At 44.2% G+C, this 26,781-nt stretch overlaps 2 protein-coding genes and 7 non-coding genes across 14 annotated transcripts in view; 2 read left to right on the forward strand and 7 right to left on the reverse strand.

Moving 5' to 3' along the window:
• Positions 1 to 1,601: 1,601 nt before the first annotated feature.
• Positions 1,602 to 1,673, reverse strand: trnad-guc. Its single transcript has one exon. It is a non-coding gene; the product is annotated as a tRNA-Asp (tRNA).
• A 1,402-nt stretch (positions 1,674 to 3,075) lies between these two features.
• On the reverse strand, positions 3,076 to 3,147 carry trnad-guc. Its single transcript has one exon. It is a non-coding gene; the product is annotated as a tRNA-Asp (tRNA).
• A 4,350-nt stretch (positions 3,148 to 7,497) lies between these two features.
• trnad-guc lies at positions 7,498 to 7,569 on the reverse strand. The gene has a single exon. It is a non-coding gene; the product is annotated as a tRNA-Asp (tRNA).
• Positions 7,570 to 10,680: 3,111 nt separating this feature from the next.
• Positions 10,681 to 10,752, reverse strand: trnad-guc. Its single transcript has one exon. It is a non-coding gene; the product is annotated as a tRNA-Asp (tRNA).
• Positions 10,753 to 12,159: 1,407 nt separating this feature from the next.
• Positions 12,160 to 12,231, reverse strand: trnad-guc. The gene has a single exon. It is a non-coding gene; the product is annotated as a tRNA-Asp (tRNA).
• A 1,405-nt stretch (positions 12,232 to 13,636) lies between these two features.
• On the reverse strand, positions 13,637 to 13,708 carry trnad-guc. The gene has a single exon. It is a non-coding gene; the product is annotated as a tRNA-Asp (tRNA).
• A 922-nt stretch (positions 13,709 to 14,630) lies between these two features.
• trnad-guc lies at positions 14,631 to 14,702 on the reverse strand. The gene has a single exon. It is a non-coding gene; the product is annotated as a tRNA-Asp (tRNA).
• A 4,030-nt stretch (positions 14,703 to 18,732) lies between these two features.
• rpl7l1 (ribosomal protein L7-like 1) lies at positions 18,733 to 25,456 on the forward strand. Its single transcript, XM_044168587.1, has 6 exons — positions 18,733 to 18,883; positions 19,447 to 19,555; positions 19,764 to 19,927; positions 22,833 to 22,970; positions 23,071 to 23,180; positions 24,595 to 25,456. Exons 1-6 carry the CDS (start codon positions 18,780 to 18,782, stop codon positions 24,801 to 24,803), a joined length of 834 nt encoding a protein of 277 aa, XP_044024522.1. The 5' UTR covers positions 18,733 to 18,779; the 3' UTR covers positions 24,804 to 25,456.
• A 438-nt stretch (positions 25,457 to 25,894) lies between these two features.
• slc5a6a (solute carrier family 5 member 6a) overlaps positions 25,895 to 26,781 on the forward strand; it is a 28,940-nt gene continuing 28,053 nt past the window's right edge. For all 6 annotated transcript variants that reach the window (XM_044168573.1, XM_044168576.1, XM_044168581.1 and 3 more), the window contains exon 1: positions 25,895 to 26,068. The gene's annotated coding sequence lies outside the window, so the exon portion shown is untranslated. The remainder of the gene's footprint in view (positions 26,069 to 26,781) is intronic.

The following is a 26,781-nucleotide window of genomic DNA, read 5'->3' on the forward strand; positions in this document are numbered from 1 at the left end:
TCTTTCTTCTCGTTAATCGGAAGCCAAGCATGTCCTCACTTGGACAGCAGGAACATGCTCGATGCAGCTGTATTACTTTTGTCTTTCTCAGTGAATAATCAGCAGCTGCTAGAAAACTCAACACTCCCGTCAGGGAATCGAACCCGGTCTTCCGCGTGACAGGCGGAGATACTGTCCACTATACTAACGAGGACTGCGACACGCCAGTCTTTGGCACTTTTCGGGTGAGACTTTCCCAGTGCTTTAGCTGCGCAGGAATCTCAGGGTGTTGACTTCAAGTTAGAGGGTCGGGTGAAAACGCCCGTCACTCTTCCTCGATATGACCCTTTTTCCACTGCTTCTTTGAGATCTCGCGATGAGGTCCGATTGAAAGTGCGCTTGGCATGTCTCTAAACGGAGCCCAGAGAAAAGGCACAGGTCAGACAGGCACATCAAAAGGCTGGAGATAGAAGCAGACAAGGCTGTAAGGCTGCATCAGCTTGAGCTTGACTCACAAAGAGAAGCTCATACACTAGAGGCATCCTCTACATCAGCAAGCGCACCCTCTGTTTCCGCTGGTCTACATCCCAATTCATTTGATACCCGTAAATACATTTCTTTAGTGCCAATATTTCAAGAAACTGAGGTGGACTCCTATTTCGGCACTTTTGAGCGTATTGCTGCTGCATTCCCTATTCTGCACTCTCTGCTCGTGTTTCAGGTCCGTACAATGTGCGTAAAAAACGGAGCAATACAGACTACGTAATCAGTACCACTAACAGGATGCGTAAAACACCCGTCTGTCACATCATAATGCTGAAACTGTATAACAATAAGTACATTCAACTATGTGGATACAACCCACAAATTGCAAGAATCATGCAAGTACATCAACTTCATCAAATATGCCGAACCGCTTCAAATGCTACATGAAAAAAACAATAAGAGATAGAGAGAGAGAGTTTTTTTAATGGGTCAATGTGCAGTCTGAATAGATCAGTTTCAGGTCTAGACTCATGTGTAGAGTTTCTGCTTTCCTGGTGTCAATGGGGAGCTCGTTCCACCATTGTGGAGCCAGGACCGCAAACAGTTGTGATTCTGTTGAGCGGTAGCTGGGGCCCCCTCATAGTTAGGGATTGGCAAGTCGACTGGCAATAGCAGAGCGTAGTGGACGGGCGAGGGTGTATGCTGTGATTATGTCCTGGATGTAGGATGGGATGAGCAATTCGCAGCCACCGGAGACAGTGCAGGGTGTGGTGGAGCGGTGGGGTGTGGGAATACTTGGGTAGGTTGAAGACCAGCCAAGCTGCTGGATTCTGGATGTTATCCTGTAAGCGCGGTATTAAAATCAACCTGTACTCTGTCAGATAATCAGACAAAGGCACAATGTATAGCACTGTGTATACAAAAGAACAGTACCTGATAATAAAGACAACAGACAGGGACTAAGACCTTCACTCAAACAGTCAGTCTCTTTCTGTTTCGCCAGTTGTCTTTTTCTTTCTTCTCGTTAATACGGAAGCCAAGCATGTCCTCACTTGGACAGCAGGAACATGCTCGATGCAGCTGTATTACTTTTGTCTTTCTCAGTGAATAATCAGCAGCTGCTAGAAAACTCAACACTCCCCGTCAGGGAATCGAACCCCGGTCTTCCGCGTGACAGGCGGAGATACTGTCCACTATACTAACGAGGACTGCGACACGCCAGTCTTTGGCACTTTTGGGGTGAGACTTTCCCAGTGCTTTAGCTGCGCAGGAATCTCAGGGTGTTGACTTCAAGTTAGAGGGTCGGGTGAAAACGCCCGTCACTCTTCCTCGATATGACCCTTTTCCACTGCTTCTTTGAGATCTCGCGATGAGGTCCGATTGAAAGTGCGCTTGGCATGTCTCTAAACGGAGCCCAGAGAAAAGGCACAGGTCAGACAGGCACATCAAGAGGCTGGAGATAGAAGCAGACAAGGCTGTAAGGCTGCATCAGCTTGAGCTTGACTCACAAAGAGAAGCTCATACACTAGAGGCATCCTCTACATCAGCAAGCGCACCCTCTGTTTCCGCTGGTCTACATCCCAATTCATTTGATACCCGTAAATACATTTCTTTAGTGCCAATATTTCAAGAAACTGAGGTGGACTCCTATTTCGGCACTTTTGAGCGTATTGCTGCTGCATTCCCTATTCTGCACTCTCTGCTCGTGTTTCAGGTCCGTTACAATGTGCGTAAAAACGGAGCAATACAGACTACGTAATCAGTACCACTAACAGGATGCGTAAAACACCCGTCTGTCACATCATAATGCTGAAACTGTATAACAATAAGTACATTCAACTATGTGGATACAACCCACAAATTGCAAGAATCATGCAAGTACATCAACTTCATCAAATATGCCGAACCGCTTCAAATGCTACATGAAAAACAATAAGAGATAGAGAGAGAGTTTTTTTAATGGGCCAATGTGCAGTCTGAATAGATCAGTTTCAGGTCTAGAGTCATGTGTAGAGTTTCTGCTTTCCTGGTGTCAATGGGGAGCTCGTTCCACCATTGTGGAGCCAGGACCGCAAACAGTCGTGATTCTGTTGAGCGGTAGCTGGGGCCCCTCATTGTTAGGGATTGGCAAGTCGACTGGCAATAGCAGAGCGTAGTGGACGGGCGAGGGTGTATGCTGTGATTATGTCCTGGATGTAGGATGGGATGAGCCATTCGCAGCCACCGGGAGACAGTGCAGGGTGTGGTGGAGCGGTGGGGTGTGGGAATACTTGGGTAGGTTGAAGACCAGCCAAGCTGCTGGATTCTGGATGTTATCCTGTAAGCGCGGTATTAAAATCAACCTGTACTCTGTCAGATAATCAGACAAAGGCACAATGTATAGCACTGTGTATACAAAAGAACAGTACCTGATAATAAAGACAACAGACAGGGACTAAGACCTTCACTCAAACAGTCAGTCTCTTTCTGTTTCGCCAGTTGTCTTTTCTTTCTTCTCATTAATACGGAAGCCAAGCATGTCCTCACTTGGACAGCAGGAACATGCTCGATGCAGCTGTATTACTTTTGTCTTTCTCAGTGAATAATCAGCAGCTGCTAGAAAACTCAACACTCCCCGTCAGGGAATCGAACCCCGGTCTTCCGCGTGACAGGCGGAGATACTGTCCACTATACTAACGAGGACTGCGACACGCCAGTCTTTGGCACTTTTGGGGTGAGACTTTCCCAGTGCTTTAGCATCAGTAGTTTAGTTTCCATGTTTGCTGCCGCTAAGATTATTATATTTGCAGTCAACTAGACTCCTGTTTAGCATATATCTAAGCATGTCTAAATTCTAGGACTTACTTACAGTGTACTTACTCTCAACTTCGATTGATGTGTACATAAAGTTCTGCTTCAGCACCATATCTTTAATGGTGATTAAGCACATTCTCCCATAATGTGCAGTTTCAGTGGAATGACTTGAAACCAGACTGGTTTGAATCAAGATTATTTTGAGGGGAGGAAGTAGGCAATCAAACAGATGCACTGAACATTCAAAAACATTGTCATTGAATATATGCAGGGGTTTTGCAGAAATGTCTAATTTGTTTTGATTGGTGATAGGGATGGCATAGTTCTTCTTCAGTTGCGCATAGTGTTGTTCTGGCTGTGTATAATGCTGTTGCAGGGGCTGTACAGTGGGTCTTACAGGCATCAAGCATGAGTTACCTGTGAACAAATGACGTGTTGTGTTTTGTACAGGAAATGCAGAGACAGGAGATGTTAATTGTGTTCATTCAGCAGGTTGTTCTCTGTCTTTATAAGGGATCTCTTTTTCCAACTAATTTAAACCAACTTTGAACAAACAGAAACAACAAAACTGAAACAGAATTCACCATTCACACACACAGCACAAGGGTTCCCATATTAAACTGCTGATAACGTACAGCTTCTGAATATATAAATCTGTTGTTCAGTTTCACAGAAATAGTTAACTTACCATACATGGATGTAAAGTCTTAATGTGTACTACAACTCAAATTCAGTTAATGCTGCTTAAACCAACTTCCAAAATATACTTTATCAGTAGCTTTAATACTGTCATCGAGCCTGCTGACTTATTTTAGTGCATACATAAATGTAAAATATAAACAACAATACATACATTATATACAGGGGTATGCATAACTGGTACACAGGTATGCATGTGCAACAAAAATCAGAAAAGTGTCACAGCAATCATTTTAGAATGCGCATTTGCGTACCAGGCAGCAACAGTCTATATCATCTCGCACATTTCTCATCTGCCCGCATTTCTTGTCAACACATGTATGTATCTTGACCCCATGAAGTAGCCAACTGCAACATATGTCCAAAAAACAACAGACATTAAGCAGTTATTTTGGCATTCCGCCACAAAAAAATAAGTCAAAAAGTAAAATCGAACCCGAGCAGAAGAAAATACTTTTGTCTAAAAAGTGGCTCCAAGATGTGCTGTGGCTTGAAGGTAACGATGAGCGCACCGAAATGTGGTGGCACACATGTTGTTTGCATCCACATCTAGCAGACAAAACAGGTGTGTTTTATACAGGCTCAAATAATTTTAGTCATCCATTATTTGAAAAACACTAAGAGTAGGGAGCATACAAATGTGGCAAAAGCTATTGCTAAGAAAGAAGCTAGTCAAGCTGAAAAGTCCAGTCACCCACTTGCTAAATGGCAAAATGCACTGAATGATGAACAGCAAGCTCTGTGTTTTGTTTTTCTCCTAGCATTTCATAAGGCTAAACATGCACGTCCTATGTCTTCCTATGCTGAGGATTTTGCTTTATTGAAGCGGCTTGGAGTGAATGTCGAAGTGCATCATTCACATGAAGGGGAACATGGATAATACAGAGCATTGTGCAAACTATCAGTGGGGAGTTAAAGGGATAATTTGGGTTTTTTGAAGTGGGGTTGTATGAGGTACTTATCCATAGTCAGTGTATTACCTACAGTGGATAGCGGTCGGCGTGCCCCAGTTTGGAGAAGCAGAGAGTTGTACCGCACAGAAGCTAAGCAATCCATAGCTATGTGTACACTCTAGAATATTTTCAGCACTTTACCTTACCGTAGAACTTCCGTATTCCTATACATAAGTGCAACTGTGCCTGTGTGCACTGTATAACTCCACTGGAGTTCTACGGTTGAGAAAATGTAGTGCCAAAGGAAAGGGCTGTCTGACGGCAATTTACTCAGGGGTTTAATTGAAGAGTTTGAAATCAGTTATGACTCCCTCAATTCATGTGATCATTTTTAGTTTTGATCCTTTAATTTAGCCTCAGTAAATGCAAGACCTCCACCTTTTCTGGCAACACTATGTGCACAATTGTTCAGAAATAAGAGGCCACCTTGCAACTTGACAGAGACTCACTGTAAGAGGACGGATGCGCTTAAAGCAAGCAGGAAAATGCTTGGCAGTGTCCTCTGTGTATGACTTGGTCCAAATACTAAAAGGCAATCCAGATTGTTACTGCAACATCAACAAGGTGGTTGAATTGCCTCTTACATTTCCTTTGAGCAGTGCAGCTTGTGAGAGGGGATTCTCACATCTCAACATAAAAAACCAAGTAAAGATCTCGTCTGTCACATACTCTCTCTCAGCACTGATGCACATTCACCTGATGACAGAGACATTTGACTCAAAGCCAGCTGTTGACCACAGAGACATCTAATCAGAGGCTCAACCAGTGACTGGTATGTGGATCTTCATCATCTACCATGCAGGAAGCTAAAGCGGAGGAGTGTGAGGGAGACACCACGGAGGACAGCAAGGAAGATTGTATTTATTAAGATTACGCTAGGTATGAGCGAACACCATCTCCTGGTACTACCCTCAGTACCTAACTAAAAACATTATGTGCACCCCAGATTATATAAACACTTTTGGACAAAAATGTCACTAGATCCCATTTTACAGCATTACTAAAGTGTAATGATCTTAGCTACTGCAGTCCGGTGGCAAGTCCGGGAGCGGGAGCTGCTGCGGTCCAGCGGCTAGGCCGGGAGCGAGGGAGCTGCTGCGGTCCAGCGGCTAGGCCGGGAGCAGGGGACTGCGGCGGTCCGGCAGGGGTGCTGGCTGCTGTGATCCAACAGGGAGTGATGGCTGCTGCGATTCAACAGGGAGTGATGGCGCTGGGACTGGGGACAGCCGCAGCGCGGAAACTGTGGACGGCAGTGGAACAGGCGAGCAGCTGGGCAGCGGAGCTGGCGAGCAGCTGGAGAACAGCTGGGCGGCGGAGCCCGGTGCAGGCAAGTAGTGAGTTGATAGACTGCAGACTGGTCGGTAGAGGTGCAGGCAGAGGACTGGCTGACAAATTAACGACTGGAGGGCAAAACTCCTTCCAGAGGAGTGTTGCGAACCTGCCAAAAGAGTGGATGATGGCCTCATCTCGTGACCATCGGGATCCTGCCCAGCGAAGTGCCAAGCCAACTAGCCGGAGAACCAAGGAGGCCACCTTGGATAGCTCGGTGGGATACTGGTGTGGATACAGCCTAAAGACCAGGCAACACCGCACCAAAAATTCCTCGCAGTCTTCTGCCGAGCCTGAGAAGATCCTTAATTGGGTCATCACGCTATCAGCTAGAGGTGGTGAAGGAGTGTTTGAGGAAGCGCTGGTTGGAATGCCTGATGGTGGATGGGTAAGGAGATATCGTTGGACCATATCATCCAGGTCCGGGAAGGGGTCATCGGGGCTCAGCGCTGTCATCCTCTCAGATGGTCCAACCTTCTGTTACGGAAAGACAGGCAGGGGACACCGGGATGGATACAGAATTTTCTTTACTGGAGGACACTATGTGGATACAACCCACAAATTGCAAGAATCATGCAAGTACATCAACTTCATCAAATATGCTGAACTGCTTCAAATGCTACATGTAAAAAACAATAAGAGATAGAGAGAGAGAGTTTTTTTAATGGGCCAAAGTGCAGTCTGAATAGATCAGTTTCAGGTCTAGAGTCATGTAGAGTTTCTGCTTTCCTGGTGTCAATGGGGAGCTCGGGGAGCCCCTCATAGTGAGGATTGGCAAGTCGACTGGCAATAGCAGAGCGTAGTGGACGGGCGAGGGGTGTATGCTGTGATTATGTCCTGGATGTAGGATGGGATGAGCAATTCGCAGCCACCGGGAGACAGTGCAGGGTGTGGTGGAGCGGTGGGGTGTGGGAATACTTGGGTAGGTTGAAGACCAGCCAAGCTGCTGGATTCTGGATGTTATCCTGTAAGCGCGGTATTAAAATCAACCTGTACTCTGTCAGATAATCAGACAAAGGCACAATGTATAGCACTGTGTATACAAAAGAACAGTACCTGATAATAAAGACAACAGACAGGGACTAAGACCTTCACTCAAGCAGTCAGTCTCTTTCTGTTTCGCCAGTTGTCTTTTCTTTCTTCTCGTTAATACGGAAGCCAAGCATGTCCTCACTTGGACAGCAGGAACATGCTCGATGCAGCTGTATTACTTTTGTCTTTCTCAGTGAATAATCAGCAGCTGCTAGAAAACTCAACACTCCCCGTCAGGGAATCGAACCCCGGTCTTCCGCGTGACAGGCGGAGATACTGTCCACTATACTAACGAGGACTGCGACACGCCAGTCTTTGACACTTTTGGGGTGAGACTTTCCCAGTGCTTTAGCTGCGCAGGAAGCTCAGGGTGTTGACTTCAAGTTAGAGGGTCGGGTGAAAACGCCCGTCACTCTTCCTCGATATGACCCTTTTTCCACTGCTTCTTTGAGATCTCGCGATGAGGTCCGATTGAAAGTGCGCTTGGCATGTCTCTAAACGGAGCCCAGAGAAAAGGCACAGGTCAGACAGGCACATCAAAAGGCTGGAGATAGAAGCAGACAAGGCTGTAAGGCTGCATCAGCTTGAGCTTGACTCACAAAGAGAAGCTCATACACTAGAGGCATCCTCTACATCAGCAAGCGCACCCTCTGTTTCCGCTGGTCTACATCCCAAATCATTTGATACCCGTAAATACATTTCTTTAGTGCCAATATTTCAAGAAACTGAGGTGGACTCCTATTTCGGCACTTTTTGAGCGTATTGCTGCTGCTCTCATTGGCCTCCAGATGTTTGGTCAATGTTTTTGTCAATGTGAAATACATGGCAAAGCTCACGAGGCAGTGTCGGCCCCCTCTAGAGGATAGCTTACAGTATGACATTGTTAAAGCTGCAATCCTGCGTGCTTATGAGTTGCTTTCAGAGGCTTATAGGCAAAAGCTTAGAGGCCACAAGAAAACTTCTACCCACACCTATGCGGAGGTTGCTAGGGACACGGAAAGTTTATTTGACAAATGGTGTGCTGCTTGTAAACTTGAGGATTTTTCTTCTCTCCATGGTGGACTATGTACGCCAATTCCAGGAGCGTCTGAATCATGCCAGATCCGCTGCAAGGGAGGCGCTCACTAGTTCCCAGTGTGAAATGAAACGCCAGTTCGATCGTTCCACGATGTTGTCAGGCATTTCGAAGTTGGCGGCAAAGCATTGGCTCCGTTGCCCATTCCCTATTCTGCACTCTCTGCTCGTGTTTCAGGTCCGCATACAATGTGCGTAAAAAAAAGCGGAGCAATACAGACTACGTAATCAGTACCACTAACAGGATGCGTAAAACACCCGTCTGTCACATCATAATGCTGAAACTGTATAACAATAAGTACATTCAACTATGTGGATACAACCCACAAATTGCAAGAATCATGCAAGTACATCAACTTCATCAAATATGCCGAACCGCTTCAAATGCTACATGAAAAAACAATAAGAGATAGAGAGAGAGAGTTTTTTTAATGGGCCAATGTGCAGTCTGAATAGATCAGTTTCAGGTCTAGACTCATGTGTAGAGTTTCTGCTTTCCTGGTGTCAATGGGGAGCTCGTTCCACCATTGTGGAGCCAGGACCGCAAACAGTCGTGATTCTGTTGAGCGGTAGCTGGGGCCCCCTCATAGTGAGGGATTGGCAAGTCGACTGGCAATAGCAGAGCGTAGTGGACGGGCGAGGGTGTATGCTGTGATTATGTCCTTGGCATGTCTCTAAACGGAGCCCAGAGAAAAGGCACAGGTCAGACAGGCACATCAAAGGGCTGGAGATAGAAGCAGACAAGGCTGTAAGGCTGCATCAGCTTGAGCTTGACTCACAAAGAGAAGCTCATACACTAGAGGCATCCTCTACATCAGCAAGCGCACCCTCTGTTTCCGCTGGTCTACATCCCAATTCATTTGATACCCGTAAATACATTTCTTTAGTGCCAATATTTCAAGAAACTGAGGTGGACTCCTATTTCGGCACTTTTGAGCGTATTGCTGCTGCTCTCCATTGGCCTCCAGATGTTTGGTCAATGTTTTTGTCAATGTGAAATACATGGCAAAGCTCACGAGGCAGTATCGGCCCCCCCTCTAGAGGATAGCTTACAGTATGACACTGTTAAAGCTGCAATCCTGCGTGCTTATGAGTTGCTTTCAGAGGCTTATAGGCAAAAGCTTAGAGGCCACAAGAAAACTTCTACCCAAACCTATGTGGAGGTTGCTAGGGACACGGAAAGTTTATTTGACAAATGGTGTGCTGCTTGTAAACTTGAGGATTTTTCTTCTCTCCATGGTGGACTATGTACGCCAATTCCGGGAGCGTCTGAATCATGCCAGATCCGCTGCAAGGGAGGTGCTCACTAGTTCCCAGTGTGAAATGAAACGCCAGTTCGATCGTTCCACGATGTTGTCAGACATTTCGAAGTTGGCGGCAAAGCATTGGCTCTGTTGCCCATTCCCTATTCTGCACTCTCTGCTCGTGTTTCAGGTCCGTACAATGTGCGTAAAAAACGGAGCAATACAGACTACGTAATCAGTACCACTAACAGGATGCGTAAAACACCCGTCTGTCACATCATAATGCTGAAACTGTATAACAATAAGTACATTCAACTATGTGGATACAACCCACAAATTGCAAGAATCATGCAAGTACATCAACTTCATCAAATATGCCGAACCGCTTCAAATGCTACATGAAAAAAACAATAAGAGATAGAGAGAGAGAGTTTTTTTAATGGGCCAATGTGCAGTCTGAATAGATCAGTTTCAGGTCTAGAGTCATGTGTAGAGTTTCTGCTTTCCTGGTGTCAATGGGGAGCTCGTTCCACCATTGTGGAGCCAGGACCGCAAACAGTCGTGATTCTGTTGAGCGGTAGCTGGGGCCCCCTCATGGTTAGGGATTGGCAAGTCGACTGGCAATAGCAGAGCGTAGTGGACGGGCGAGGGTGTATGCTGTGATTATGTCCTGGATGTAGGATGGGATGAGCCATTCGCAGCCACCGGGAGACAGTGCAGGGTGTGGTGGAGCGGTGGGGTGTGGGAATACTTGGGTAGGTTGAAGACCAGCCAAGCTGCTGGATTCTGGATGTTATCCTGTAAGCGCGGTATTAAAATCAACCTGTACTCTGTCAGATAATCAGACAAAGGCACAATGTATAGCACTGTGTATACAAAAGAACAGTACCTGATATTAAAGACAACAGACAGGGACTAAGACCTTCACTCAAACAGTCAGTCTTTTTCTGTTTCGCCAGTTGTCTTTTCTTTCTTCTCGTTAATACGGAAGCCAAGCATGTCCTCACTTGGACAGCAGGAACATGCTCGATGCAGCTGTATTACTTTTGTCTTTCTCAGTGAATAATCAGCAGCTGCTAGAAAACTCAACACTCCCCGTCAGGGAATCGAACCCCGGTCTTCCGCGTGACAGGCGGAGATACTGTCCACTATACTAACGAGGACTGCGACACGCCAGTCTTTGGCACTTTTCGGGTGAGACTTTCCCAGTGCTTTAGCTGCGCAGGAATCTCAGGGTGTTGACTTCAAGTTAGAGGGTCGGGTGAAAACGCCCGTCACTCTTCCTCGATATGACCCTTTTTCCACTGCTTCTTTGAGATCTCGCGATGAGGTCCGATTGAAAGTGCGCTTGGCATGTCTCTAAACGGAGCCCAGAGAAAAGGCACAGGTCAGACAGGCACATCAAAGGGCTGGAGATAGAAGCAGAGAAAGGCTGTAAGGCTGCATCAGCTTGAGCTTGACTCACAAAGAGAAGCTCATACACTAGAGGCATCCTCTACATCAGCAAGCGCACCCTCTGTTTCCGCTGGTCTACATCCCAATTCATTTGATACCCGTAAATACATTTCTTTAGTGCCAATATTTCAAGAAACTGAGGTGGACTCCTATTTCGGCACTTTTGAGCGTATTGCTGCTGCATTCCCTATTCTGCACTCTCTGCTCGTGTTTCAGGTCCGTACAATGTGCGTAAAAAACGGAGCAATACAGACTACGTAATCAGTACCACTAACAGGATGCGTAAAACACCCGTCTGTCACATCATAATGCTGAAACTGTATAACAATAAGTACATTCAACTATGTGGATACAACCCACAAATTGCAAGAATCATGCAAGTACATCAACTTCATCAAATATGCCGAACCGCTTCAAATGCTACATGAAAAAAACAATAAGAGATAGAGAGAGAGTTTTTAATGGGTCAATGTGCAGTCTGAATAGATCAGTTTCAGGTCTAGACTCATGTGTAGAGTTTCTGCTTTCCTGGTGTCAATGGGGAGCTCGTTCCACCATTGTGGAGCCAGGACCGCAAACAGTTGTGATTCTGTTGAGCGGTAGCTGGGGCCCCCTCATAGTTAGGGATTGGCAAGTCGACTGGCAATAGCAGAGCGTAGTGGACGGGCGAGGGTGTATGCTGTGATTATGTCCTGGATGTAGGATGGGATGAGCAATTCGCAGCCACCGGGAGACAGTGCAGGGTGTGGTGGAGCGGTGGGGTGTGGGAATACTTGGGTAGGTTGAAGACCAGCCAAGCTGCTGGATTCTGGATGTTATCCTGTAAGCGCGGTATTAAAATCAACCTGTACTCTGTCAGATAATCAGACAAAGGCACAATGTATAGCACTGTGTATACAAAAGAACAGTACCTGATAATAAAGACAACAGACAGGGACTAAGACCTTCACTCAAACAGTCAGTCTCTTTCTGTTTCGCCAGTTGTCTTTTCTTTCTTCTCTCGTTAATACGGAAGCCAAGCATGTCCTCACTTGGACAGCAGGAACATGCTCGATGCAGCTGTATTACTTTTGTCTTTCTCAGTGAATAATCAGCAGCTGCTAGAAAACTCAACACTCCCCGTCAGGGAATCGAACCCCGGTCTTCCGCGTGACAGGCGGAGATACTGTCCACTATACTAACGAGGACTGCGACACGCCAGTCTTTGGCACTTTTGGGGTGAGACTTTCCCAGTGCTTTAGCTGCGCAGGAATCTCAGGGTGTTGACTTCAAGTTAGAGGGTCGGGTGAAAACGCCCGTCACTCTTCCTCGATATGACCCTTTTTCCACTGCTTCTTTGAGATCTCGCGATGAGGTCCGATTGAAAGTGCGCTTGGCATGTCTCTAAACGGAGCCCAGAGAAAAGGCACAGGTCAGACAGGCACATCAAGAGGCTGGAGATAGAAGCAGACAAGGCTGTAAGGCTGCATCAGCTTGAGCTTGACTCACAAAGAGAAGCTCATACACTAGAGGCATCCTCTACATCAGCAAGCGCACCCTCTGTTTCCGCTGGTCTACATCCCAATTCATTTGATACCCGTAAATACATTTCTTTAGTGCCAATATTTCAAGAAACTGAGGTGGACTCCTATTTCGGCACTTTTTGAGCGTATTGCTGCTGCATTCCCTATTCTGCACTCTCTGCTCGTGTTTCAGGTCCGCACAATGTGCGTAAAAACGGAGCAATACAGACTACGTAATCAGTACCACTAACAGGATGCGTAAAACACCCGTCTGTCACATCATAATGCTGAAACTGTATAACAATAAGTACATTCAACTATGTGGATACAACCCACAAATTGCAAGAATCATGCAAGTACATCAACTTCATCAAATATGCCGAACCGCTTCAAATGCTACATGAAAAAAACAATAAGAGATAGAGAGAGAGAGTTTTTAATGGGCCAATGTGCAGTCTGAATAGATCAGTTTCAGGTCTAGAGTCATGTGTAGAGTTTCTGCTTTCCTGGTGTCAATGGGGAGCTCGTTCCACCATTGTGGAGCCAGGACCGCAAACAGTCGTGATTCTGTTGAGCGGTAGCTGGGGCCCCCTCATTGTTAGGGATTGGCAAGTCGACTGGCAATAGCAGAGCGTAGTGGACGGGCGAGGTGTATGCTGTGATTATGTCCTGGATGTAGGATGGGATGAGCCATTCGCAGCCACCGGGAGACAGTGCAGGGTGTGGTGGAGCGGTGGGGTGTGGGAATACTTGGGTAGGTTGAAGACCAGCCAAGCTGCTGGATTCTGGATGTTATCCTGTAAGCGCGGTATTAAAATCAACCTGTACTCTGTCAGATAATCAGACAAAGGCACAATGTATAGCACTGTGTATACAAAAGAACAGTACCTGATAATAAAGACAACAGACAGGGACTAAGACCTTCACTCAAACAGTCAGTCTCTTTCTGTTTCGCCAGTTGTCTTTTCTTTCTTCTCATTAATACGGAAGCCAAGCATGTCCTCACTTGGACAGCAGGAACATGCTCGATGCAGCTGTATTACTTTTGTCTTTCTCAGTGAATAATCAGCAGCTGCTAGAAAACTCAACACTCCCCGTCAGGGAATCGAACCCCGGTCTTCCGCGTGACAGGCGGAGATACTGTCCACTATACTAACGAGGACTGCGACACGCCAGTCTTTGGCACTTTGGGGTGAGACTTTCCCAGTGCTTTAGCTGCGCAGGAAGCTCAGGGTGTTGACTTCAAGTTAGAGGGTCGGGTGAAAAGCCTGTCACTCTTCCTCGATATGACCCTTTTTCCACTGCTTCTTTGAGATCTCGCGATGAGGTCCGATTGAAAGTGCGCTTGGCATGTCTCTAAACGGAGCCCAGAGAAAAGGCACAGGTCAGACAGGCACATCAAAGGGCTGGAGATAGAAGCAGACAAGGCTGGAAGGCTGCATCAGCTTGAGCTTGACTCACAAAGAGAAGCTCATACACTAGAGGCATCCTCTACATCAGCAAGCGCACCCTCTGTTTCCGCTGGTCTACATCCCAATTCATTTGATACCCGTAAATACATTTCTTTAGTGCCAATATTTCAAGAAACTGAGGTGGACTCCTATTTCGGCACTTTTGAGCGTATTGCTGCTGCTCTCCATTGGCCTCCAGATGTTTGGTCAATGTTTTTGTCAATGTGAAATACATGGCAAAGCTCACGAGGCAGTATCGCCCCCCCCCTCTAGAGGATAGCTTACAGTATGACACTGTTAAAGCTGCAATCCTGCGTGCTTATGAGTTGCTTTCAGAGGCTTATAGGCAAAAGCTTAGAGGCCACAAGAAAACTTCTACCCAAACCCAAAAAGGTACAATGTATAGCACTGTGTATACAAAAGAACAGGACCTGATAATAAAGACAACAGACAGGGACTAAGACCTTCACTCAAACAGTCAAAGTCAGTCTCTTTCGCCAGTTGTCTTTTCTTTCTTCTCGTTAATACGGAAGCCAAGCATGTCCTCACTTGGACAGCAGGAACATGCTCGATGCAGCTGTATTACTTTTGTCTTTCTCAGTGAATAATCAGCAGCTGCTAGAAAACTCAACACTCCCCGTCAGGGAATCGAACCCCGGTCTTCCGCGTGACAGGCGGAGATACTGTCCACTATACTAACGAGGACTGCGACACGCCAGTCTTTGGCACTTTTGGGGTGAGACTTTCCCAGTGCTTTAGCTGCGCAGGAAGCTCAGGGTGTTGACTTCAAGTTAGAGGGTCGGGTGAAAAAGCCTGTCACTCTTCCTCGATATGACCCTTTTTCCACTGCTTCTTTGAGATCTCGCGATGAGGTCCGATTGAAAGTGCGCTTGGCATGTCTCTAAACGGAGCCCAGAGAAAAGGCACAGGTCAGACAGGCACATCAAAGGGCTGGAGATAGAAGCAGACAAGGCTGGAAGGCTGCATCAGCTTGAGCTTGACTCACAAAGAGAAGCTCATACACTAGAGGCATCCTCTACATCAGCAAGCGCACCCTCTGTTTCCGCTGGTCTACATCCCAATTCATTTGATACCCGTAAATACATTTCTTTAGTGCCAATATTTCAAGAAACTGAGGTGGACTCCTATTTCGGCACTTTTGAGCGTATTGCTGCTGCTCTCCATTGGCCTCCAGATGTTTGGTCAATGTTTTTGTCAATGTGAAATACATGGCAAAGCTCACGAGGCAGTATCGCCCCCCCCCTCTAGAGGATAGCTTACAGTATGACACTGTTAAAGCTGCAATCCTGCGTGCTTATGAGTTGCTTTCAGAGGCTTATAGGCAAAAGCTTAGAGGCCACAAGAAAACTTCTACCCAAACCCAAAAAGGTACAATGTATAGCACTGTGTATACAAAAGAACAGGACCTGATAATAAAGACAACAGACAGGGACTAAGACCTTCACTCAAACAGTCAAAGTCAGTCTCTTTCGCCAGTTGTCTTTTCTTTCTTCTCGTTAATACGGAAGCCAAGCATGTCCTCACTTGGACAGCAGGAACATGCTCGATGTAGCTGTATTACTCTTGTCTTTCTCAGTGAATAATCAGCAGCTGCTAGAAAACTCAACACTCCCCGTCAGGGAATTGAACCCCGCTCTTCCGTGTGACAGGCGGAGATACTGTCCACTATACTAACAAGGACTGCAACAAGCCAGTCTTTGGCACTTTTGGGGTGAGAAATATGGGTGAGACTGAAAAATGTTTAAACTAACCATTGTCGATCTAAAATGAAGACAGATTCAGCGACTGCATGGCTTATTTCTCACTTAAAATGTCTTCAGAAACACCTTTTGGTGAACTATTTTCGTAATACAAGAGATATCTTCCTAACAAGCCGCCATGTTGGTCCAGTTTGAAACCTGGGAGCAGACAGCCCACGAGTGAAAGCATTCGTCCAATCAGATGCAGCCAGGAAGTGTTTCCTGTTGTGTTTTAGGGAAGGAGAGCACCTGTCAATCATCTATCGTGACATCTAGCGGAACGCCTATCAAGCGTCCAATGCTGGGAAGAGGTGCGACCCCTCAGTTCCAAAAACACCCCTGTGGACACCTGTAAGCTAATACCTTTAAGCTAATGGCAATGTGTTTTAAAGTAACTGGCCACATGGTGCTCAGATAATAACTTGCTCCTTAACACCTCCAAGACAAAGTAGCTCATCGTGGACTTCAGGAAGGAGAGAGGAGGCACACATGACCCCATCCACATTAACGGGATGGCTGTTGAGCGTGTCTCCAGCTTCAAGTTCCTGGGGGACCCATATTTCCGAGAACCTGTCCTGGACCATCAACACCTCCTGCCTGGTCAAGAAGGCTCATCCCAGCGCCTCTTCTTCCTGAGGACACTGAAGAAGAACCAACTGTCCTCAGCTGTCCTGGTGAACTTCTATCGCTGCACAGTAGAGAGCATCCTAACCAACTGTGTCACAGTCTGTTATGGGAACTGCTCTGCTGCAGAGTAGTGATGGGATTTATGGCTCTTTGAGGGGATCCGGATCTTTGCGATCCGTTCCTTTCAAAGAGCCGTTCAAAAGAACGGCTCTTTTGGCTCTTTTTAAATATTTAGTCAGTTTTAAGAAGCCAGCTTGGGGGCATCTCAGTTTATCCTGGAAATAATCACTGGGAGGAATGATGAGGTGAGATTTGTAGTCAAATAATTAAAACTCGGATATCACACACCAATATCTGAGTTTGAATTATTCTGAAATTTCTTCGCGAGAAAAGTGCACCCAAATGCTGCTCCTTTTCCTCTGGCTCATTTTCAGATGTGTCACGTGTGTGTCTTCTTCCTTTCGAAGTCCGAACGACCCGCTATTACTGATGTTGGCACTGAGACAGAGAGGCAATCGCACGTGGTTTTTTTTAACTGGAGTACTCATGTGAAGGATGCGTGCACAACTAATAACTAATATCATCACGCTATAAAGGGTTGGCCTGCGCTGGGTGCGCCCCTCCCCCTATAACTGTTCTGTCTCGCGGAGGAGCTCATTTGTGTGCATCTGTTTGAACCACGCATAGGAAAAAAGAACGACAGAAAGAACGGCTCCCCTCCAGCCGCGACTCGGCTCCCATCGTTCATGTTTATGAGCCGTTCAAAAGAATCGGTTCGTTCGCGAACGTCACAACTCTACTGCAGAGCGCAGGGCACTGGAGCGGGTGATGAAAGCTGCCCAGCGCATCACAGACTCCACTTCCAGCCACTGAGGACATCCAGAGGAAACGCTGTCTGCATCGAGCCCGCAGCATTCTTAAGGACTCCTCTCACCCCGCCCAGAGACTGCTTTCTTCCCTGCCTTTTTTTCATGCAGTCCTGCTGAATAATAAGGTCTCCTGCTACCTTTATGTAATATATCCGGCTAAATTAATTACAAATTTCACTTTTAAGTTTGTTATTTTAATGCCCATGGAATTTGTTAAATAAGTCACTTAATGAAATCTGGTGTAGTGGACAAGTTTATTTAATTTACATTGATGGAGTAGCCTAAGTATTATTACTTTTCTTTGTATGTTGTATGTACATAGGCCTGTATTGTTATGTTGATACTTACACCATACATACAAAATGGCTAAATATTTATGTTAATGACCGCCAGATGGCAGTGTGCACCGGTACAGCGTCAGGTCTGCTGAAAATAAAACATATGGGGCTGTGACGTCATCTATGAGCATCTTTGAACTACTGGGTTAATTTAAAAGGACATAATGAAGATCATCCAACGCTAAAGGCACTAAAACCCTGTTGGGAAAAGGAGAGGAGAGAAACAAAAAGTTTTGGATGGACAATTGAGCAGAAAGCAAAAGAACTAGGAATAACTGAAATAAACATTAGTCCAACAGTACCACTCCCAGTGATACATCCTTGGACACTCCCTGACCCGACTGTAGATCTCACATTGCTTGGCAAAAAGAACAAAGGAGCTTATTTTACATCCACAGATAATACAGACATATATAGAAATTATCTACCACAGCTGTGTTCAGATTAATACAGATGCTTCAAAGAACACAGCTGACAAAATTGGTATTTCATTCATAGTTCCAGATTTCAACATTAGAATTGGCAAATGAATCAGTGATGGAGTATCGGTGTATACTGGGGAGATGCTGGCAAGTTTGTTAGCATTTCAACGGGTTGAAGATATGAGACCTCTGAGAGCAGCAATATGCTCTGATTCCAGCTCGTCATTAATCAGCTGGAAGCAGATCAGATGTCTTAACAGAGATGCAACAAACTCTATACAGAATTCAAATGATGGGGCTAAATATGACATTTGAATGGATCCCAGCACATGTAGGAATCAAAGGAAATGAAACAGCTGACACATGTAAAAGAAGCCACAAAAACAAATCACATTACAGTACCCCTTAGTAAAACAGAAATGAAAATCACAGTTAAGGAGAAGTTGAAAGAAAGGCACAAAGGCAAGGAAAACACAATACAGGAAGATGTACATTCTGTGATCAAAAAGAAACTGTAGAACATTTTATGATTTACTGTCCAAAATATGACGCTGAGAGAAGAGAACTGACACTGAACCTTAAAGAAATAAAGACGAGGTTTGATTTACGAGATCTTTTACAAAGAAGTTCTAGAGAGAAGTATAACTATGGTGTGATTTTTTTCATTGTTTTTTCTGTATATTTTCTTTAATTTAATTCATTCATTAGTGAATGTATAGAGTCCCGATACACACTCCATTCCAGTTGGTGGCGCTAATGCACCAAAATGTTGATTGCCAACCGCCATAAAACTTTACAAAGAAGAAGAAAAAGACGACGTCATCTCCGAGCGACGATCGAGTCCTCAGCTTTCACCATGGCCGAAGCTGAGTATGTATTTGTTTTTAATTATATCAAAGTCCATCCGTTCTTTCTTTGCGTGCTGTGATATTGTTTTGAGTCTTTCCAAGAAATAGACCTTTTACTTATTCGGTCAAGACCTGTATTTAGAGGGTTGGTGGTTAGAAAAGGCAGCTTCTAGAGAGCTTAATCTCACATGGGGCTGTTTACAATATCGAGAGATAGCTACAACATGGCTAGCGTAATTTTTTGTCAATATTTGAAACTATTTATGTGTAATTGAAATGGAAATTATGTAGCTGATAGCCTGTGTGTCGTATATTTTGTATGTTCTGTTTGGTTTTGGACATTTTCACACACTACTAACTTAAGCTGCAAGCAACTAATGTTAAATTACCGTAAACAAACTGGAAAGCTGACGCTACATGTGGCTAATTCGCTTTGTCTGGACAAAGATGAAAACTTGTTTTCTACAATGTCTTTTACGGGTTTAAGACTGTAGAAGACTTATAGTAGCCACTGAATGGTTATTTCATATGTTTCTCAAAAGCTTTCCTCACTGCCTTTGTGTTTGTGTATGCCCCTGTTATCAGATCAAAAAAAGTGATCAAGTTAGTTCCTGAGTATCTCCTGAAAAAGAGGAAAGCATACCAGGCCATTAAAGCCACACAAGCAAAGCTTGCACTGCTTGAGAAGAGAAAGGTAAGTAATAATGGTTTCCGTTGGGTTTATTTCGCAACATGTTAAGAAGTCAAATACAGGTGAAAGCATTAGGACTATGGTGTGATAAATGTTAGACCAGGCTTGACTGTATCCAAATGTAGACTTGATGCAAAACATAGACAGCAGACATACTACCCATTTATACACGCTGCTGTATAATTCCGTGTGTATTTCTACCTTATTCCAGATATCAAAAGGTAAACCATTAAAGTTCAAGCGTTTGGAAGACCTCTTGAAAGACAGCCACAAGAAGCACCGTGATGAAACTCGCATCCAGAGAGCTGAGCACAGGCCACCTGCCCCTCTGCCTCCTGCTAAGAACAGGCTAGCCTTCGCCGTCCGAATCAGAGAGTGAGTACTTTGACTCAGGCGGGTTTTTAAATAAAATTCCTCCCTGCGTTGTCACTGTCACGTAAACAGGTATGCTACGCAGAAATTCATCAAAAGCTGAAATTCGTTGTACATTTTTGCATCCATCTGTATAGTGGAGATAAATGAAACCGTAACAACATTAATGGTATAAATGGTACCGTTTTAGAAAAGGTGGGTTGTCTACACACTCAGATTTGGTTAGGCATATGTAGAAACTATTCAGTCAGTACAGGTGGTAATGAGTACACAGTAGAGCCCGACCGGTTTATCGGTCAGCCGATGTTGGCCTATCGCAGATATATCGTATCAGCGTATATGTTATGCGATATGTGCAGATATAAAACAGTTTTCTTTTCAGTACATTACACAGAAAGAAAGGCCTGTGTTAATATACTGGTGTTACTCTTCTCAAAACACATTTTTATCTGAAAGCATATCCTGATTTTACCTGAACTGGCCATTTATTTTATTGCTTTTGTGTATTTTATGTATTTTATTTCTTAATATTTCGTCATTCACTGTGGTGTTTTATTTCTCTTGTTGTGAAGCACTTTGTACTTTGTTTTGATAAGTGCTCTATAAATTAAGTTTTATTATTTATTATTATTATTACTACAAAGTTTATCTAGCAGAGTGCGTGGTCACTACAGTAGCAAGCAGTGTAAGATGAGAGAGAAGCTGCTCTCAAGAAGTCACGTATAGAAAAATACAGCTGGTGCCTGGAAATGTAACAGCCACCTCACTAATGATTAAAAACTATAAACCAGCACAAAAATGACAACTACCAACATAAACCACCATGTTCTGAACAGACACATTACAAACACTAACAAAAAGTCACCTTTGCATTTTGAAACATGAGGCGGCAAACTTAAACTGCTTTCAGCACAAGGCAGTGCATGCTGGGAAATGTGGGCCGTTGCTATCGCTACAATATTCTCAGCACCGTGCAGCACATGTACTAGAGGGCCATGTGCACAGCTGAGCAGACGTAGTGGAGTCAAAGCGTGTGTTCACTGTTAGTTGTTAACGTTAACTAGTTTGTGAAATACATTGCTAGAAAGTTAACATTGAACCCACATTTTCCCCTTTCAATATAACTCTAATATAACCCTGTCCCTGACAACCGTCACGTCACTCATGCTTATCACAACTGTTTGCTGTGTTAGCGAGGCAGCTAGCCAGCTATAGTTAGTCAGTAGAAGATTGAAAGGTGAGCATCAGAGCATCTCTTCATCATTCTGCAGCTCAGCAGACGACGGTGCGGTGGTGGGTTGAGTCTGCTGAGTGTTGACTTCACGCTACGTTGTTACCTAGTTGGTGAGATGCAATGGTGGAAAGTAAATAAATAATGTCAGGAGCCTGTTTTTTCACCGGATACGTTGAACGGTTCCCCTGAATGTTTATAGCAGAGGTGCTGTTTCTCTCGTGACTCGGCACCAGCGAACCGTGAATTAATGTTTGTGACTGTTATGTTAACAGCGAAATATTGCTACAGATGACGTGTTTTGATTAGCAAATAAAAAAATAAAAGTTTGGAGTTCAATCCTTTGAAATAATGGTTCAGAATCGGAACAAAGCTGCAGCATGAATCTCAGAGCTTGATAGACTAGAGAATATATGGTTTAGTAGAGAGCAGTGGTGGAATGAAACAAAGTGCATTTAGTACTGTACTTGGTTTAGAGGTACTTGTATTTTACTTGAGTATCTCCATGGCATTCTGCTACTTCAGCAACTGGGGAATGTTTCCCCTCTAAAATCGGTATCAGTCTTAAAAATCCCATATCGGTCAGGCTCTAGTACACAGGAAATAAAATGATCCCAACAAATGACTTGTCAACTCTCGCAGACATCCCTGCAATCTTTAGAAGACACACTGATGACAGAAAATATTGTAATACTTATATTACCAGTTATATTTTTTCTAACTTATGCGCCATTTTAAACATTATAAAACACAAACTGGAGGACCCAGCGTTTAGCTGTAAGCACAGCGCAGGTGTGCTGCCCACCGGCTGCTAACGGCTAACTAGCTCTCGTCCTGCCGATTTCAACACAGATTTGTTGTTCACAATGTCGCCTTATCAGGGAAAAAATAACATACTCACACACAGCCAGGGTAGCGCCTGGCTAAAGTTAGCTAGCTAGTAGTAAGCAGGTGGCTAGGCTGTTTCAATCAAATGATGTGCTCCATCTGTAACCAGCACAATATATTTGCCAGCAAGTCCTTTGTGACTGAGGGCATAGATGGACCGGTACCACAGGAACATTTCAGAATCTTCATATTTTTCGTAGGTCATGCGCTGAGTAGTCAGCCAGTGATAGTAACAGCATGAGAAGACGCGCTCTGCTGTAGTCAGAGCTCGGTTAAGTTTGTCATTTGCTAAGTGATAGTTATACATACATACACACACACACACACATACATACAAAAGTCTATTTCGTCCCGGGGAAGATCTCTGTTCGTCACAAACGCATTTTCTATCGCCGCCGGGACGCTGTTAGCACAGAGCCCTGTTGTATATTTTAAAAGCAGGGTTAAGTGTGCGGTAAAGAGCGCTGGGTGGCAGTAGTTAGGATTGCTTTGCTATGTTTTCCTTTTTTCTTCTTTTTTCCTTCCTTGCAGTGTCAAAGGTGTTTTTACTACCTCTGTGGCTATTGATTTTCCAGACTTCCTGCTAGGAATAAGTGTTAATTAAAAGGAAGCAAGATTAACTAAACTTAATGAAGCACTTGTCAAGGCCAAATCACTTTATTACTCTAATGATGTTACAAGAGATGGTAACATCAGATCTTGTGTATTACAGTGAATGAAAACACAATTGTGTGTAATAATCAAACACCACTCCAGTTTGGTAAACACTGATGATCCTCTCCTGTTTAGAATTAAAGGTGTCAGTCCCAAAGTGATGAAGGTGGTCCAGATGTTGAGGCTGAGGATGATCTTCAGTGGGGCCTTTGTCAAAATCAACAAGACCTCTGTAGCCATGATGAAGATGGTGGAGCCCTACGTGGCCTGGGGGTAAATAACGGGTGACTTTGTACTTGAAAAAGTTAAGCTTAGGTTAAATTTGTTGGGGGGTTTTGTGCATATTATAAACACACGATAATCTTCCCAACAGATTTCCCAACTTGAAGTCTGTTCGTGAGCTCATTCTGAAGAGAGGACAGACCAGGATAGGCAGGAGGAGAGTTCCACTCACAGACAATGCCTTCATTGAGCAGCATATGGGTAAGTGTCTTCCTCAGTTTGATTTAGCCACCACAGAATGATAGCAACACACACTACCAAAACTCATGTCAGACTTAAGTTTCAATTTAATGAACTTGTACTAGATTTCAAGGTCATTACTGAGTGCAATCAGCTGAATGGTATGTTCAGATTAAATTAAAGAGAAAAGATTTATACCACTCAAGGGGAAATTCAGAGCCTAGTGTGCTAGGCTTGCATCATCGCAACTTGAAGCTCAGTTCATAATCTTTTATACTAATGATTTAACCGGGAGAGTTTCATGTCCATCCAACTGAGAGTCCTGTAACATTGTCTATGGGGAAAATTAATGGGACTTTTACTTTCGCAAACCAGGGGCTCCCAAAATAGCTCCTCCCACTTTGTAACTCTAAACAGTAGAGCACTGATAGGACACGGGGAGAGAGGTCTGGGAAAGGATATGCAACAAAAGTCCGTGGCCTGACTCAAGCCAGGGATGTTGTGAAACTGTAAATAACTGTGAAACCAGCATGCACATTTGTTCAGTGTGGGCCACTGTGATTTATTTCTACAATTTACTGTACCTCAGTTTTTATCGTTATGGAGACTACAAAGTATAAACATTTTTAAAAATGGCCATGACTGACTTTTCCAAATCACTGAAGTAGTGCTGGGCGGTATGAATAAAAACTTGTATTACAGTATTTTTTTAAGATTGTTGTGTGCCATGGTGTTTTGCCCTGTTTAGAGAGTTAGTTGTGGGTTTATTAACAGTTGTGTTATAAAGATATTACCGTTAGTAAGAAGGGTATGCAGTTAATAGGGGTCTCCTCTGAATACACTGACACAGCTTGCCCCGACTGTAGCGCTCTTTACGGCGGACAATATTATATATTTTTCTGCCTATTGAAGAGTTACAGCAATTGTTTCAGCTATGCACAGGTATAGGTGGTATATGAAAAATTCATATCGTTTGGGAAATTAAAACCGATATACGGGATGAAGCCACAGATGTGTTGTTTTTTTTTGTTTTTTTTTATCAGCTTTGATGCTGGTAAAAAATGCCAGAGAGACAGATTTCACATCAGTTTCTTAGTTTAATTAAAAATTAAAAAAATGACATTTTGTTTTTGGCTTTTACACTTGCACACCCCCAAAAACAAAACCAAAGTTTCCCCAGCACATTACAGATTGAGCACACTGAAAGTTGAATTAAGCAATATTGGATGTTTTTTATCAGTGTTCACTAATCACAGAATGGTTAGGTTGGTAAACGTGCACGGGCTGTATGTATCAATCCTTGTTACTTGAACATGATTTCCGTTTCTATTGAAGTTCGCTCTCAAATTCAAAAGCTTTAAATAATACTTTAAACATGTAAATTAACCGTCTTTTTGTCATACTTGAATTCCCTCTCCCTCTCCCCCTTTCTCAGGTAAACACGGCATCATCTGTTTGGAGGACATGATTCACGAGATCTACTCGGTTGGTAAGGGCTTTCGGGCTGCCAACAACTTCCTGTTGCCTTTCAAGTTGTCAGTGGCTCGTCACGCTGCCAGGGATAAGGCTGGGCTCCTGAAGGACCTGGGAAACCCTGGATTTCGTGGTACAGACATTAACTCTATCATCAGACAACTGAACTGAGGAGAAACGCATACAAGATGGACACTCAGCAGCAATTTCAAGGATGCTTTATTTCTTGAGTAACAACTGCCAACGCTGACAAAATGTGTAATTATGTTTCTTTGGCAGTGAAGCTCATGGGTTTCCCCCAAAGTCACTTCTAATATCCATTCATCTGTACACCCATTCTCTGGTAACCGTTGCAGCGCTGGGAGCCATCAGGAGGACCTAAAGTGGAGTTTCTTGGCTTATCCGTGTTGCTTTTTGTTTTGCACTCATGTTTGAAAAACAATATCATGCAGTGCTCCTGACCACAGACTGATGGCAGTTGTGCCCTTTGGTGAAAATGTGTAACAATATTTTGAATCACTTGTGAAATGTAAAATATCATCTGTTAAAGGTGCTTAGTGGCTACACATAATGTTCCTCAAGTGTTCAGAGGAATGGATCACTACTGGCTACAAGGACAGTTTGAATAATTAGGATGGCTTGTCCTGCCTGCAGAAGTCATCAGCCACCTACAGCAAATTAATTCACTGCATTCAGTAGTTTTCAGTGTGAAAAGGTGTGAAGTCTGAAAATCAGTTTAATACTGATTTAATTCATTCATTGATGTATGCTTCACTGTTGATACTTTTTTTTTTTTTTTTTTACAATAAAAAAATGATTGAGTACTTTCGCAATGATAACTACTATGTTTGACAAAATGAGAGCCTGTCTGGTCGTAGAAGTTACAGAAGGCGCCGTCGCTGTGTTGCAGATGCTTTTCCACAGGAAAACCATGATGCTGGATACTCTGCTCTGGTGTTGGTCATTTGATTAGCAGCGGCACCTGCAACTCCAAGCAGTTAAATAGTTTCCATTTACACACTATCAGCCAGCATTTGCCTAATTATCCAGAACTTTAAGTGTGTTGAGGCTTTGTCAGTGAAAAGCAACTTTAGATTATTCTTCAGGAGGAGAAACCATAATTAGTGTATTAATATCAGTAAAAGCTAAGGGATTATTAAATAGTCAGCAGATGTAATGTTTGTGCAGACTGGTGTCACTATCAATTCAATGAGTCACATGAGTCAGCAGCCGGAGGAGGGGGCAGAGATGTAGCAACCTATGCAGCTGCGCTTCTACATGCACAGTGGGAGAAATGGAGAATGGCGTCGGGAGCTTAATGAATGTCACTGATGTGCTCCCTGAACTGGCTGTGAATGTGTCATTGGACAGATGGATGCTACAGAGGCTATTCCTGTCAAAATGTACTCCCTTGCTTTCGCCGTTGAAAAGAACAGGTAAGAAACAGTTGGTTGCGTGTATGTGTTTTGCGGGGTGAGTGAGGCATACTGACATCAAATCTATAAAATCATTCAGCGGCCATTGTCACGGTAAATAATTACCATGATGATTTTCCGCTGCACATAGCGCAGCAGAGGTTGCAGACAGGCGCCATGAAATACGGTGAACCGGGTCCTTTTCTGTCGATGTCAATCTGTTTTCATAACACATTTGCAGTGCTGAAACTATTTCTATAGTTAGACAGCTGCCAGTCTTATATGTCACCTTTCATTTCTTTAGAATTTAATTCCGTTTCATTTTGTTCCAATGGAAATCTTGTTCTCACAAATCAATGTACTAATGTCTATAATAATTATATACTAATATGTTTCAGCCGGACAAAGCCATAGACTGTATAAAACAGGTCAACACACGTGTTGTGCTGCCTTCAGTAATGTCGGAACGGTGGTAATTATAACGATTTGGAAAATGTGACGAATGAGGGCTGAGAGCGTGTAGAGTGTACGCACCATACAACGCCGGCGTGCGCCGAGTAGGCGGAGTCTGCACACCATTTAAAAGGTGTCTGCCGGCGCATGCGCCGGATGCCCCGCTCAGTTCAAGCGGTGACATCGGCGTGTGCGCCTACCTCGACCACATGGCCCATACAAACAAACAGGCGAAGAGCCCCCTGATAGACAGAACGGACGCCTGTCATTCAGGCTTGCAT

Source organism: Siniperca chuatsi, linkage group LG16 (assembly GCF_020085105.1).
Source record: "Siniperca chuatsi isolate FFG_IHB_CAS linkage group LG16, ASM2008510v1, whole genome shotgun sequence".
Taxonomy (NCBI): Eukaryota; Metazoa; Chordata; class Actinopteri; order Centrarchiformes; family Sinipercidae; genus Siniperca; species Siniperca chuatsi.

Coding starts and splice junctions, on each gene's coding strand:
- rpl7l1 (XM_044168587.1), top strand. CDS start 18,780: ATGTTGATTGCCAACCGCCATAAAACTTTACAAAGAAGAAGAAAAAGA. Junction 18,884..19,446: donor TTCACCATGGCCGAAGCTGA/GTATGTATTTGT, acceptor CCCTGTTATCAG/ATCAAAAAAAGTGATCAAGT. Junction 19,928..22,832: donor TTCGCCGTCCGAATCAGAGA/GTGAGTACTTTG, acceptor TCTCCTGTTTAG/AATTAAAGGTGTCAGTCCCA.